General features: G+C 42.0%; 1 protein-coding gene across 8 annotated transcripts in view; it reads right to left on the bottom strand.

Annotated features, from left to right (window-relative positions):
* The window catches only part of SLC8A1 (solute carrier family 8 member A1), a 463,121-nt gene that overhangs the window by 81,171 nt on the left and 367,836 nt on the right, over positions 1 to 14,114 (bottom strand). For all 8 annotated transcript variants that reach the window (XM_070379679.1, XM_070379681.1, XM_070379683.1 and 5 more), the window contains 2 exons: positions 12,293 to 12,423; positions 8,026 to 8,125 (listed from right to left, as the gene is read on the bottom strand). In XM_070379679.1, the coding sequence (XP_070235780.1) occupies positions 8,026 to 8,125; positions 12,293 to 12,423 (231 nt within the window). The remainder of the gene's footprint in view (positions 1 to 8,025; positions 8,126 to 12,292; positions 12,424 to 14,114) is intronic.

Genomic DNA, 14,114 nt, shown 5'->3' with positions numbered 1-14,114 from the left:
CTCTCAGGTCAGCAGAAACCTTCTACCAAGAGTAATTTCACTCCCGTGTTTACAAATTGAAGATTAGAGGGCTGGTGGATTCTGTAGTGATCAGAATTAATCTTTCCAACTGTGTCCCCTGATTGACATGTAGCAAGGTGGTCACTAAGTGGGTTCCAGGTCTTACAGTCTCTCTTTAGTAAGAGCAACTCTTAAAATATTCATGTTTTAGATTTGCTTTATGTTTTTGTGTAAGAAGTTTTCCCATCTTAAACAAAAAGGTGGAAAGACTTTTATGATTTATGGTAGGAGATCCAACCAGTCCATTCTGAAGGAGATCAGCCCTGGGATTTCTTTGGAGGGAATGATGCTGAAGCTGAAAATCCAGTACTTTGGCCACCTCATGCGAAGAGTTGACTCATTGGAAAAGACTCTGATGCTGGGAGGGATTGGGGGCAGGAGGAGAAGGGGACGACAGAGGATGAGATGGCTGGATGGCATCACTGACTCGATGGACGTGAGTCTCAGTGAACTCCGGGAGTTGGTGATGGACAGGGAGGCCTGGTGTGCTGCGATTCATGGGGTCGCAAAGAGTCAGACACGACTGAGTGACTGATCTGATGTGATCTGATTAAGTAAATGCCATTTGAGCACCCAAAAAAACCCTCTTTTTCTAATTATGCATTGTTTTGATTATTTTCATTGACACAGTAGATAGGATAGCATTATTCAAGCAGAAAGTGAGCCAAAATTTCATACAGTTTTTGACCAACTTCTTTAAAGGCAGCTGTACCTACTATTTCTCATGAAACTTCATCTTTTTTTCATGAACCTCAGTCAGTTTCTATGTTTAGATAAAGGATAACTAAGACTCTTTACCGGAGAAGGCAATGGCACCCCACTCCAGTACTCTTGCCTGGCAAATCCCATGGACAGAAGAGCTTGGAAGGCTGCAGTCCATGGGGTCGCTGAGGATCGGACACGACTGAGCGACTTCACTTTCACTTTTCACTTTCATGCATTGGAGAAGGAAATGGCAACCCACTCCAGTGTTCTTGCCTGGAGAATCCCAGGGACGGGGGAGCCTGGTGGGCTGCCGTCTATGGGGTCGCACAGAGTCGGACACGACTGAAGCGACTTAGCAGCAGCAGCAGCAGCAAGACTCTTTATAGTCACACAAGAAATAGGGCAAAAAGAAAATTCCCAATCCCTAACGGCCTCTCCCCTTTTTTGTCTGATTGCCTCACAGTCAAACTAATGCTGTGTCACATCTGACCTAGCAGTGTTTTTTGTTTCTTCAACTGCTTAAATGGGATTTTCATATGACCCACGGGTTATACATTAAGTATGAGAGTGTCTCTACAGTAATGATGTTCAATAATAGAGGAGATGTTAAAAGATTCTTGTTTAGACCAGATGGCACAGCAATCCTTGAAACTCATTTGAGGTACCGTTTTTATTATTTATTATTTAGGACTTAAAGAGTGGATCAGTCTTCAGGTTGACAGAATTGTCAAGTGAATTACTGTTCAGGGGCACCACTGAGGTGACAGCTTTTGCCATTAAATAATTCAACTTATCTGAGCGCACTTATTATTCTATGTAACACATGGTGAAGGACTGATGGCAGAAGCGTCACCCAAACTGAGCCAGTCTCCATGCTGGGTTGGTAGGTGGCTCAGGAGATGCCGTCCCCTCCACCTCTTTAACTCACATCGAGTCTCTGATTATAATCTTGAGCCACCTGGGAAGCCTTAGTACTGGATACTTAAAATGATCAGGTAAAAGAGAGGGCAGTACGTTGACTTTATTCAAAGAAAGTCACCAATTAGTAGGCAGAAGGCTACAGATGCACCCAGGGAAATAAACACCTCCCTCTGTCCTTGAGGGAACTGACTGGTACCTTTCCTTACCGAAATATAAGCTTCAGGAGATTTAACACATATTAAGAAAAAAAAACTTCCATATTTCAATCTTCTGCTCAATTATCCGAAAGAATAAAGATATAGGCCATAGAACGTGCCAGTCTCTGTGTGCCTGTGGTTTGTATGTCTGTATGTACACACATGTTTATGTACGTGTGTCTCCGTGTGTTCATGTATTTGTACACACACATACAGGTCTGTGTGCATCTGTGTGAGTACGTATATGGGTGTTCTGTGTGTGTGTGCACAGGTGCGTGTGTACTTGGTTCTCAGGCAGAGTAAGTGTGTGCACTTCCACAAAGAAGAAAATCTCAGGCTGATGTGTACCCCAGCACTGACATTTACCAGCTCTGAGTTCTTGTGCAAGTTACATTGTTTTTCTGAATCTCAGTTTACTTATCTATCAAATGGCATGTGTAATATAAAATGAGAAGATAAACTGTTTTTAGTCACGTAGCCTTTTTAGTAATTAAATGGAATTGACTGCCTTTCACAAAATTTGGTAATTTTTAAAAATTTATTTAACTGAAGGATAACTGCTTTACAGAATTTTGTTGTTTTCTACAGAATTTTGTTGTTTTCTGTCAAACCTCAACATGAAACAGCCATAGGTACATATATCCCCTTCCTCCTGAACCTTCCCCCTATGTCCCTCCCCATTGCACCCCTCTAGGTTGACACAGAGCACCTGTTCGAGTTTCCTGAGCCATACAGCAAATTCCCGTTGGCTATCTATTTTACAAATGGTAATCTAAGTTTCCATGTTACTCTTTCCATACATCTCACCCTCTCCTCCCCTCTCCCCATATCCCTAAGTCTATTTTCTATTCTCCATTGCTGCCCTGTAAATAAATTCTTCTGTACCATTCTTCTATATTCTGTATATATGCAGTAGAATACCATATTATATTTCTCTTTCTGACCTACTTCTCTCTGTATAATAGGTTCTAGGTTCATCCACCTTTTTATGGCTGAGTAAAATTCCATTGTGCATATGTACCACAACTTCTCTATCCATTCATCTGTTGAGGGACATCTAGGTTGCTGTATCTAGTGCTGCAACGAACAATGGGATACACGTGTCTTTTTCAATTTTGGTTTTCTCAGGGTATATGCCTGAAGTGGGATTGATGGGTCATATGGTGGTTTTATTCCTAGTTTTTTAACGAATCTCCATACCGTCTTCCATAGTGGCTGTATCAATTTACAGTCCCACCAGCAGTGCAAGAGAACTCCCTTTTCTCTATACCCCCTCCAGCATTTATTGTTTGTAGGCTTTTTGATGATGGCCATTCTGACTGGTGTGAGGTGACATCTCATTGTAGTTTTGATTTGCATTTCTCTAATAATGAGCGTTGTTGAGCATCTTCATGTGTTTGTTAGCCATCTATATGTCTTCTTTGGAGAAATGTCTGTTTAGGTCTTTCCCCCACTTTTTGATTGGGTTATTTGTTTTTCTGGTATTGAGTTGTATGAACTGCTTGTATATTTTGGAAATTAATCTTTGGTCAGTTGTTTCATTTGCTATTATTTTCTCCCACTCTGAGGGTTGTCTTTTCACCTTGCTTATAGTTTCCTTTGCTGTGTAAAAGCTTTTAAGTTTAATTAGGTCCCACTTGTTTACTTTTGTTTTTATTTCTGTTACTCTAGGAGGTGGGTCATAGAGGATCTTGCTTTGATTTATGTCATCGAATGTTCTGCCTATGTGTTTTTCCACTAAGAGTTTTATCATAGAATATTCAAGATTATTTGCCTCCCAAATAACCAACTGTGGTATCCCAGTGCAAAAGTTGGTTCTGGTGAAAATACATGTTGCCTTGATTAGTCCTTATAGCAACTCATGAGTGAGGAGCAGCTTTCTCCACTTTCCACATAAGGGGACTGAAATATAGAGGGGAAGTAATCTGCCTAGAGGGTTTCCCAGGTGGCTCAGTGGTAAAGAACCCACCTGCCAATGCAGGAGACACTGGTTTGACCCCTGGGTTGGGAAGATTTCCTGGAGAAGGAAATGGCAACCCACTCCAGTATTCTTACCTGGGTAATCCCATGGACAGAGGAGCCTCAGAGGCTACAGTCCATGGGTTGCAAAAGAGTCGGACACGACTGAGAGACTAAACAACAACAATCTTCTTGGAGTCATCCGGGAAGCTGTTGGAGGTCTGGGACACAAACACGCATCTGACTCCAAAGCCTGGTTTGTCACCCCTCTGCCCTTCACCTCACTATAGCCCAGGCTGCTGGGAAGAACGGCAGTGTGCAGGCTATGGAATTGGCACTGGCATTCTGCTTCTCTTTACCCAAATAACCTTTGCCCTCTTCCTGACACATTTCTCCCTTGTAGCCCAGCTGGTCCATGATTTCTTAAAGCTAACCTTCATTCCTGTCTTCGTAGAGATACTAGGAAGAAGGTGGCATTGGGGGAAATTCAAACTGGACACACAGTGAATTCTGGCTTCCCTTAGAAATACATCTGCTGGCACAGCTCATACCACCTAATGGTACTCAACTTGTCTTGCAAATTTTTACAGGCACCTCAGTGCTGCAGGCCACCACTCCTGGGAGTCTATCCAGGGAAAGACAGAAGGAGAACTTCAGGGACATGACTGTATAATCCCCTTCTGGTCCCTGGAATCAAATGAGTCCTTTAACTCTTCAAATATTGAACTAAAAGAACTTGGTTTACAGAAACACTATGGTCCCAGGAGGTCTAGGGACAGAGCTATGAAATTCAGTGAAGGTAGGGGAACCAAAAGACTGCCAGAGGTTACCTTAAAACTAGTTTAAATATAATCAGTGGGAAACAGAAGCAAAATCCAATTTATGAAATTATTATTTTGTTTAGGAAGATAGATCGTTTCAATTTTGCACAGAAAATTGCATGGGACAAAACCTCACAGTAGAGCCATTTAAAAGCAATTTAACATTTTTAATAAGGCAACTCTTTCTAATTCTCAACTATTTAGCCATGAAATCTTAAAATCCAACAAAATTCTGTTGTCAAGAAATGTTGCTTTACCAATTTTATTGTCTAACAACCCAAGAATATTAACATTCTTTAGAGACCTAAATTTAATCATAATGACAACTATTGAGCTTCCTAACTGCCCTTCATGTAATTTAAGGCCTATAAACTATCAGTTTGCTTTTCTGATATTTTGTCTCAAAATTGTAAAGAAGGTCAATTTTACCCAGCAGCCTGCAAATTTCTAAGCCATTTTGTCTTGTTTCCAAGCATACATTTAGAAACTTAAACACAATACATTGCATGATAAATAAGAATCCTTGAGGGGTTTTGCATTTCTTCATCAACAGTTCTTCAAAGGATGTGAGGGGACTTAGTCCCATTATCTAAGTGCTGAAGAAAAGAGTATCAGCAGTGGTGACAAAGCCAAGGGAAGTCACGAGCTGGAGGGGAAGAGCAGTTTTCCTTGCTTTGACATTTCTCTCTCAAGAGCTGTGGACAGCACACTGGACTAGTATTTGGTAGATCAGGGCTCTGGGCTACTTTCCAAAACCAAGTTGCCTTGCGGAGGCTCAGATTTTTCCTCCCAAAGGTCAGGACAGTCATAATACTGACCTCCTGAGATTTCAAGAGGATTTAATTCAAGGTAAGAAAGGGCTGTCAAACCAAAATCTTCCCCTTTAAAGTAAGAAAGTCTTAGCATCTTTAGAGTTGTTTCTCTGTATACCTATTCTGATCAGGAGCAAAAATACAACTTTACAGCATAATCACTTTTGCTGTTTAAAACCACCCTTTTCCATTACCATAGATCAGCCATAAAATGTTTACCTTGGTCCCTGAAAGTTGCAAAAATGTGCCGATAAATCAACACAAAACCACCCCACTGCTAGAAAAGCAAATTCAGCAGTGACAAGGCTATGGACTGTGTCTTCTTGGCCACTGTCCAATGCAGCCCCTTAGGCAAGCTTCTTATCCCCCTCCACAGCTTTGTTGTTCTGATGATAAGCTCATCATTGTACATACACTTTGACTTCTTGCTTATTTTACTTATCTGCTATCTCCTGCATTAGAAGGTAAGCTTCATGCAGGCAGGAATATTTGTCTGTTTTATTCACTGTCATATCCTTTGCACCAAGAACGATGATTGATATATAGAAAAATGAATGAATGAATGAATGAGACCAGGTCATGATCATCATTTAAATGCTCATACATCTGTGGCCAAAGGAAATGTGGAAACTATTAGAAATGATCCATTAAGGCTTATGCTGCTTTTAATGTTTCAATTCTGATATGTCAAAGCCCATAAAATAATTTGGTTATTTTAAAATATCTTCTACCACTGGCCTTGTCAACAGTGTCTTAGACAAGTTATTTTTGTCCTTTTAGTTTGTATTCTCTCTGAGAAGGAGTATAACTCCCACGCCTCAGATAGTAATCTTAGATTTACAGAAAAAATACAAGCCATAATGAGGGACTTCTAGAGAGTGAATGTTTATGTCCCTCCCAAATTCACATGTTGAAATCTAATTCCTGATATGATGGTATATGGAAGTGTGGCCTTTGGAAAATGATAAAATCATCAGGTTAAAGTCCTCATCAACAGGACTAATGCCCTTGGAACTTGAGATGAATATACATATACTACTATATATAAGATAAGCAACAAGATAACCAACCTACTGCATAGCACAGAGAACTCTATTCAAAATTCTGATAACCTGTATGAGAAAATAATCTGAAAGAGAATGAATATAGGTATGTGTATAATTGAATCATTTTGCCATATACCTAAGACTAATACAACATTGCAAATCAACTACAATGCAGTAAATTTTTTTAAAAAGAGAGACCCTGAAGCACTCCCTCATCTCTTCTATGTGAGGACAGAGTGAGAAATCAGCTGTCCAGGAACCAGGATGCAGGCTCTCACCAGGCACTGAATCTACCAGGCCCTCACACTGGACTTCCAGAAGTAAGTTTCTGTAGTTTACAAGTGCACCCAGTCTCTGGTATTTTGTGACAGCAGTCCGAACAGAATAACACAGGGAGTCCCTCACCTCCACTAGAATTTATGTGTAAATTTCAGATTTACTCCCCCTAAGCAATTACTCATCATTTACTGTTCATGAATTTCCACTGTGGACTCCATTGCAAGAAACCAAAGTGTGATTATAAACAGTACTACTAATAAAGAGGCACAAACATTCCTTTACCACCCTCTGTTCCACAGTATTTGGGAGATCTGTCAAATTATTCTCTGGCAGATTGGAAAGAGGGGGTTGTGTTAGAAGTCATGACCCAACCTCTAGTGACGCTGTTCTCGTATTTTACAGTCTGGGAATCACTACTAGAAAATTCTAGTTTTGTTCATTCACTGCAACAGTAAAGGATGAGCCTGCAGGGATCTTTAAAGAGAAAGAACCAGTGGAAATGCAGCAGAAGAACTGAAAACCATGATGGTGGCGCTTTCCTGAATCTCTGAAAGGGGCTTTCCTCCACCTTTATTCAATCACACAGAGAATGGACAAGGCTTGGCAATGCGTGAAACAGATACATCTTTCTGAATTTAATTTCCTCAGGTGTCTGGCTCCTTGTGTTTGCAGCACACTTCATTTTGCAGGATTTTCCTAAATAAAACTCTTCACTTTGCATGTACAGGAAGAAACAGAATGTGATTCTATTTTTATGTCCAGAGCCAGTACAAACACTTAATGCTGTTGAAGAGAGTTTAAAATGATGCAGATGGTGGTGGCGAAGGGTCTTCATGTCACCCTGCCCCACCAATGATATTGCTGCTTCCTTTCTGATCTACACTTGGCCACTTCTCCTGCTCTCAGGAAATTTTCCAGACAAAGCCCTGTGATTGGCTATCCATGAGTTTGAGATGTGAAGGCTTTAAATTTATCTTGTCTATTTCCAGAGAGAAAGACGCAAAGTAGACAGAGAAGGAAGTTCTGTTTGAAGACTTTTACTTCATCTATAAAGTCTAAATTTGTCCCCAAAATGTGCATATATGCTACAAATACATTTATTTTTCTTTTAATTTCATCACAGAGAATCTTTGGTGCTTTGACATAAACCAAGTGCTTATGGCAGGAAAAGTAAGCTTGTAATGAATGACATTATCATTCATAATATTCATAGAAAGGCACTCACCAGCACTGACAGTGATCGCCTCGATGAACTGCTCTCTCCAGCTGTTCGTCCCAACCACGAGGGCTAGGTTTGTCTTCTTAATCAGTTTGTCCACGGTACTCTAGAAAGGTTGAAAAGAATCAGATAATAACGGCTGGGTTGGTTAAGGCCTCCGGAAATCTCAGACCTTGTTGATTTTGAAACACCAGAGTTATATAAAGGTAGCAGATGTTAGGCTCAGAACAACAGTATTGACATCAAACACTGTTATGTTTATGCAAACAAGCACGGTCCTGACTTGGAAACATCCTTAAATGGAAACTTCTTTGTAGCGAATACAAGCCTCCTTCAATGCCTAATGGCCAAGGAAGAATGGCCTCAGTGGTTAGAAGAGAGGATGTTGCAAAGCCCACCCTTTCCTCTTGGATGCTTCATGAACTTGCTTCTCTCTTGGCCTCATCTAGAGTGTGCTGTCTGCAACTGAATTTATCTATGCCCTGCTCAGCATTATCTATCAGTGAACATCCAGAAGTGGCAGAGAAATTACAAAATTAAAACCTATTCTTACTATATTTTTGTTAATCAATGAAATGCAGCCAAACAGCAGAATCTCAAGACTGCTGTTGTATGATCCTCAATAAATGGATTTTTCTTTGGCTACTGGTTTTGTAAGACTAGTGGCTATTAGAGAATTCATCTCACCTGACTCCTGTTGCAAATGAGAAAAGCCAAGAAAAAGTCAATTTGTATGGTTTAGGGCAGTAGTCCCTAACCTTTTTGGCACCAGTTTCGTGGAAGACAATTTTTTTCCATAGACTGGAGTGGGAATGGTTTGGGGATGATTCAAGCACATTACATTTATCATGCATTTATTTCTATTTTTATTATATCAGCTCCATCTCAGATCATCAGGCATTAGATCCTGGAGGTTGGGGCCCATGGTTTACGGCACACTGTAATGACCTTGCACTAAATTTTCCATTGCTCTACTAATACTGAGTCACTTCTTCTTTTTTTTAAGACTTTTGTTTTAAGCTTGGTTCTGTACAATTAGCACTCTTAGCTTTCCACATAAATGTCAGTTCATGGAACAACAGGAGCAGCCAAGCATTCACAAGAAAACTAAGGAAGCAGATGCACCCAAAGCACTACCACAAATCACAGCAACTGCAAGGAGAAGGGTCACTTCTGGGACTTGAGGCCGTTCTTCCCAGAGAGACTACCACCCGACTAGTCTACCACACGCCCACACTTACTGTCAGAGCTTCCTCGAATTCCCACTCATTGCAAAGAGGCAGAAAACACATATCATTTGTCTTAGGTGAAAACATGTACATGTTTAAGGCAGTGTCCCTGAATTGACTAAGGTTTGAGAGAGAAAGAGAGCATGTTATCAGCTAATCAGGAGGAAGGAAAATGTGATCTGAAGGATCCATCTGGAAGGCCAAAGCCATATCAGAATGTCAGGTACAACCGTCATTGGAACTGAAGGAAAATATTCTGAGGATAATAAACCTGAAAAGGCCCATCTCCAAGGGGCCCACTCTGTCCTTTCACATCATCCCTTGCCAGGTTGTTTCTCCGCAGGGTGGTGGCCTTTCGGCCTCCAGCTTTGTGTCTACACATGTTAGTGCCCCTGATAACAGCTGTCATCATCAGGACTGCCGTAACTAGAAGCACAGGACAAGCCGCTGACTTTTCTCTCGACTCAGCCAATCTTGTTAAGTCCTCCAAGTGTCATGGTTGATGCTGATTCAAAGTTCTCTGCAGAATGTAACAAGAAATGACCTTGACTTTTCCTAAATATGATGGAAACTTGGGGCAGGCCTCTCCAAAGGAACCCTCTTTATTCTAAAGCCAAGGCTGAGAATCTTATCACCTGGGGGATGAATAACTGAGAAGAGAATCTTCTCTAACAGTTAAATACCTCAAACAATATTGCCTCAGACATGTCTCTAAAGAGCTAAGTTATAAGATAAACTAAACTTGAAATGTATATATAGGTAAAACCTCAGGTAGATCATAAACTTTAGTTCATGTTAACTCTAAGGGACTATGAGATAGCCTGGGTTCTTCCCAGGACTTAATTTACATACATGTCCTCTCTGGACCTATAGGAGTAGATGAAAGAATAAGGTGAATTTGAAATTTTATACTTGAGCATTCCCATTGACACTGGCCTGGAAGATTTCCTAAACATCCATTGTTAGCTCTTCACTGCTCTAGACTGTGAGCAATTGTTTTAACCTCAGCCTCAGTCACGGGTGTTAGAAAAATCCAGTACTACGTCAGAAGACAGTAAATAAGAACCCAGTGGGCAAAGCAGACTTGAACATTGTTAGATGTGACCCCAGATTTGGGTCTTTAATGCAGTTCTGAGGGCTCTGAACGAGTTCTTTAAAATGGCTATGGTCTAGGAAAAAAATTCTTAAGAGAATAAAATTATATCAACGTTAATCCTTGAAGGCACTTCAGAAACATAACCCAATGTGCCCTTCAATGTTAATAGTAAACACACTGATGAACTCTAGAGGACATGGGAGGACATGTCCTCTGGAAGCTATTCTAGAAAGATAAGTATTGCAAACAACTAGACTTATGGAGAGAGTGTTGGGTGACTTTCAAATGCTTGGATCATTGGTGTGGCTACCAGAAAGAGCTTTGAACCCAAGAAAGTTTTGCTGCCTAGAAGACTGTGCCCTGCCATACCCAACCCAATTCTTCCTACAGGAAGTGACTGTGATTGTTCTTCCTGGTCATGGGTACATGGAAGGGGAAAGCTCAGGGTTGTTCCAGAAGAGAGAGGGCACAAAATAATTCCCAGGCAAGTCCTGGGAGGATGGGGGAACTAGTGTTTACAGAAATGCCAAGCTGTAGAGTCTCTGCTGCCACAAGTGGTAGTACCAGGCTTTCTCTGATTCCAGGTGAAAAGGAGGTGCATGAGGAAGAGTGAAGATGGACACATGAACAGAGTGGTCCACAAACATGGACAGGCTGAGATGTCTGTGCCTCAGGAATCTCAGGGAACACAAGCACATGTCAGTCATGTATGTGCAGCTGGCCAGGTTCCAGATCAAACACCAGGTGGGTTCTGATGGTCGGGGTCTGCCTAGAAAGCACTGGTCCCAGTGTCTATCCTGCTCTTTCGTTCTGTGGGAATGGCTGGAAGGATGAGTTAACACATCCATGGTGGCCTGAAGGGGAAAGTTTAATTGCATTTTTATCTTTTAAATGCCACTTTAATTTGCAAAGAAATTTTTCTTTCCACCTATTTCCTATCAGGCACCTTCCTTTGTGAACTAAATTAAAAAAAATAATGAACAGGCCCAGCAAAAGGCAAAGAAGTCACAACCGTGAAAACTCCAGATACAATCCAGAGGGCTCTGGTTTCTAGGCTGGTGGCCTGATTCTCCCTTTTGGATTCTTCATTCTGGTCTTCCAAACAGAAGCAGGATCTGCTTTTCAAAAATAAGTGGGGAAAATGCTGCTGAGCTCTGGCATGTAGTTCTGGAAACCTTTTCACATTCCACTGAAGAACGCAGGTGCACCTCTACTGGGGGGCTTCTAGGAGGGAGGACCATGTGAGTGAGATGGGGTGGGAGTGGGATGAGGGCTCAGTAAGCAGCTAAGAACAGATGGAAACTTTCACCTCTAAGTCCTAAGCTCATCCTAAGGTCCATTTGCTCAACTTATGAAATATGACTTTTCTCATCTAGAGAACTGGAAATCTAATTTTGTGTCTGATGACAAACTCTCTGGTTACAGGCACTCTACCTTCAGCTTGCAGATTATACTCAAGTGTCCTAGGATCTTGAGAAGATGACTACATATACATGAGAGCTTATCGATTGCATGTTCTGTGGGGAGAGCTTACCAACCTCCCTCCAAACAAAAGCCTCGTTTTTAGCAGTGCCAAGACTTTGCTTCTCCTAGATTGACTAGCTCTTTCAAACAAAGCATGGTTTCTTTCACACATAACAGTCTCTTAGAACCCATCTTTGCCTCTCCTTGCTGTCCTCTTAGACAAAGCCTCCCTTTAGGGCACCTTGGATCCTGTTAGTGATCGGACTCTGAACCAGAACCCCAGACCCTGGTTCTGATGCTGTTAAGTTTACAGGATCTGCTGGTTCCCTACCAACTCTCGAATTCCACTTCTGCCCTGATGGTCCCTCCATCAGTGAGCCAGTTCCTCTCTCTGGATAGATCATACAGCACAGACCAACACTACGAACGGTCTGGGTCCAGAGACGGGCCCTGCCTTCCTGCTGGGCAGTGCTGAGAAGCATACCTTGAACTCGTAGGATTCTTCAATGATCACCTCCAGTCTGGTGTGCTCTCCCAGAATGGGGCGCCCCATTTCCGCAATGCGCCTCTCTTCCTCCTCTTTGCTGGTCAGTGGCTGCTTGTCATCATATTCATCTGTGAAAGGGAAGGGCAAGAGATTGAGGATGGACTCCATTCTATTTGGAAATCCCTGGATCCTGAAACAAGGACACCAAGAAGAAAGGAAGTCCTGATGACCTACTGGAAGTCCCTGGGGTGATGTCGCAAGGAGGGGAGAACTGGACAGATGCCTGTCATGTGGGGCCGTGATCACTGTGACAGCAAGTGATCATAACATCCCACAAACTAACCACCAGCCAAAGAGCAGATCAGGAAAAGCAACTGACAGGATCATATCCCTGGGAAAACTCTGCCATATGGCATCTATGATGAGGGAATCACCCAGGTGTTCCCTAGGGTGCCGGTTCACCTGGCCATTCGTACGCATCCTTTTAGCACATGACGAAGAGGAAACACAATTAAAGCTGCCAGGTGAAAGAATCCGGTCTCCTCCTCTCTACTTTCAAGAGGCAACAGAAAATGCCCCCAGGGCAAAGAGATGATAGATGGGATATTCTTATCTTAGCCTCTTATTTGCTACTACAAGTTAAGAAGCTAAGCATCCATGCATTCCGCATTTTAGTAAGATCCTGTACTCCAGGTCTGTCTCTCTGTGGTGCAAAGCTGATGGGTTGGGAGGACCTTGATCACATTAATCTAAAAGGAAACAAGGAAGAGGGAGCGTGAGGCCTTCAGGGAGTTACTACTACTCACCATGGGGGCATGATTATTTCCAGAACTACCAAGTAATTTACACTCCAGGAGAAACTCGTGGGTACTAAGAAAATGTTAATGGACTTGAGAGTCCATTAATGAGGGGAAGCTCACAGTTGGTTCCTCTCTGTGTGAAGGTCATTAGGATAAATCCCAGACTGAAAAGGCCATGCACATGTGAAGGACAACCACTCTTCCTATAATCACTCAGCCCCCTGTTCTTCAGGCTCAGGATGTGGAACAAGACAGGCCACTTCCCCTCACAGTTGAGCGGAATGGACCTCACTGAAAAGGATCTAGTATTGGTGGTACAGAGAGACTGCAGCCCTGATGCCCTTATTTCTAGAACCTTCTAGGCAAACTGCCTGCAATAGGAATCTGTGGACTAGGGAGCGATCAGGGTGGGAAGGACTTGTAGCCAGACTCCTTGCCTTTTGCATTTAGGCATCAGCTATTGCAGGAGTTCACAATTCCTTTCCCCTCCAAAGTCACATGGCCTCCCTCTGCTGAGGGACCCTGCCATGGTGGGTCCATCTGATGCGCCAGCAAATGATGCAGAAAACTAGTTCCTAGGCCAGTTGTTACGGAGCAGATGGGCTAGAGGTACTGCTAGCACTTTATAGGAAAGTGAAAGTGCCACTTGGATTTTAATTTGAATTACAAGACATTAGGGGAAGAATATTTACTATGTTCGCTTTTCATAGTTTATTTACAAATGGGAAGTTGTTTTTAATGGGATTCAAGTTGATTTAGGTAGAAAAATATAGAGAAATTACAAAAGAAAGGTGATACAATACAGTGGTATTACTTTAAACTGCATTTCACAAAATGAAATGATCTGAAACATGACACTAACTATACGGACATGGTAGTAAACGAAATCAAATCATGTAGTGAGCAAAAAGGTTATTCCCTTTTTAATCATCCTTGAGTCCTTCTGATGATGAAGACATGCTTATTTGGGGGCTGTTACATCTGTAACTAGTTCCTGACATTAGGGTTTCTATCCTTTA

The sequence above is a fragment of the Bos mutus genome, chromosome 11, assembly GCF_027580195.1.
Source record: "Bos mutus isolate GX-2022 chromosome 11, NWIPB_WYAK_1.1, whole genome shotgun sequence".
Lineage (NCBI taxonomy): Eukaryota > Metazoa > Chordata > Mammalia > Artiodactyla > Bovidae > Bos > Bos mutus.
This window is presented reverse-complemented; position numbering and strand designations above follow the sequence as displayed.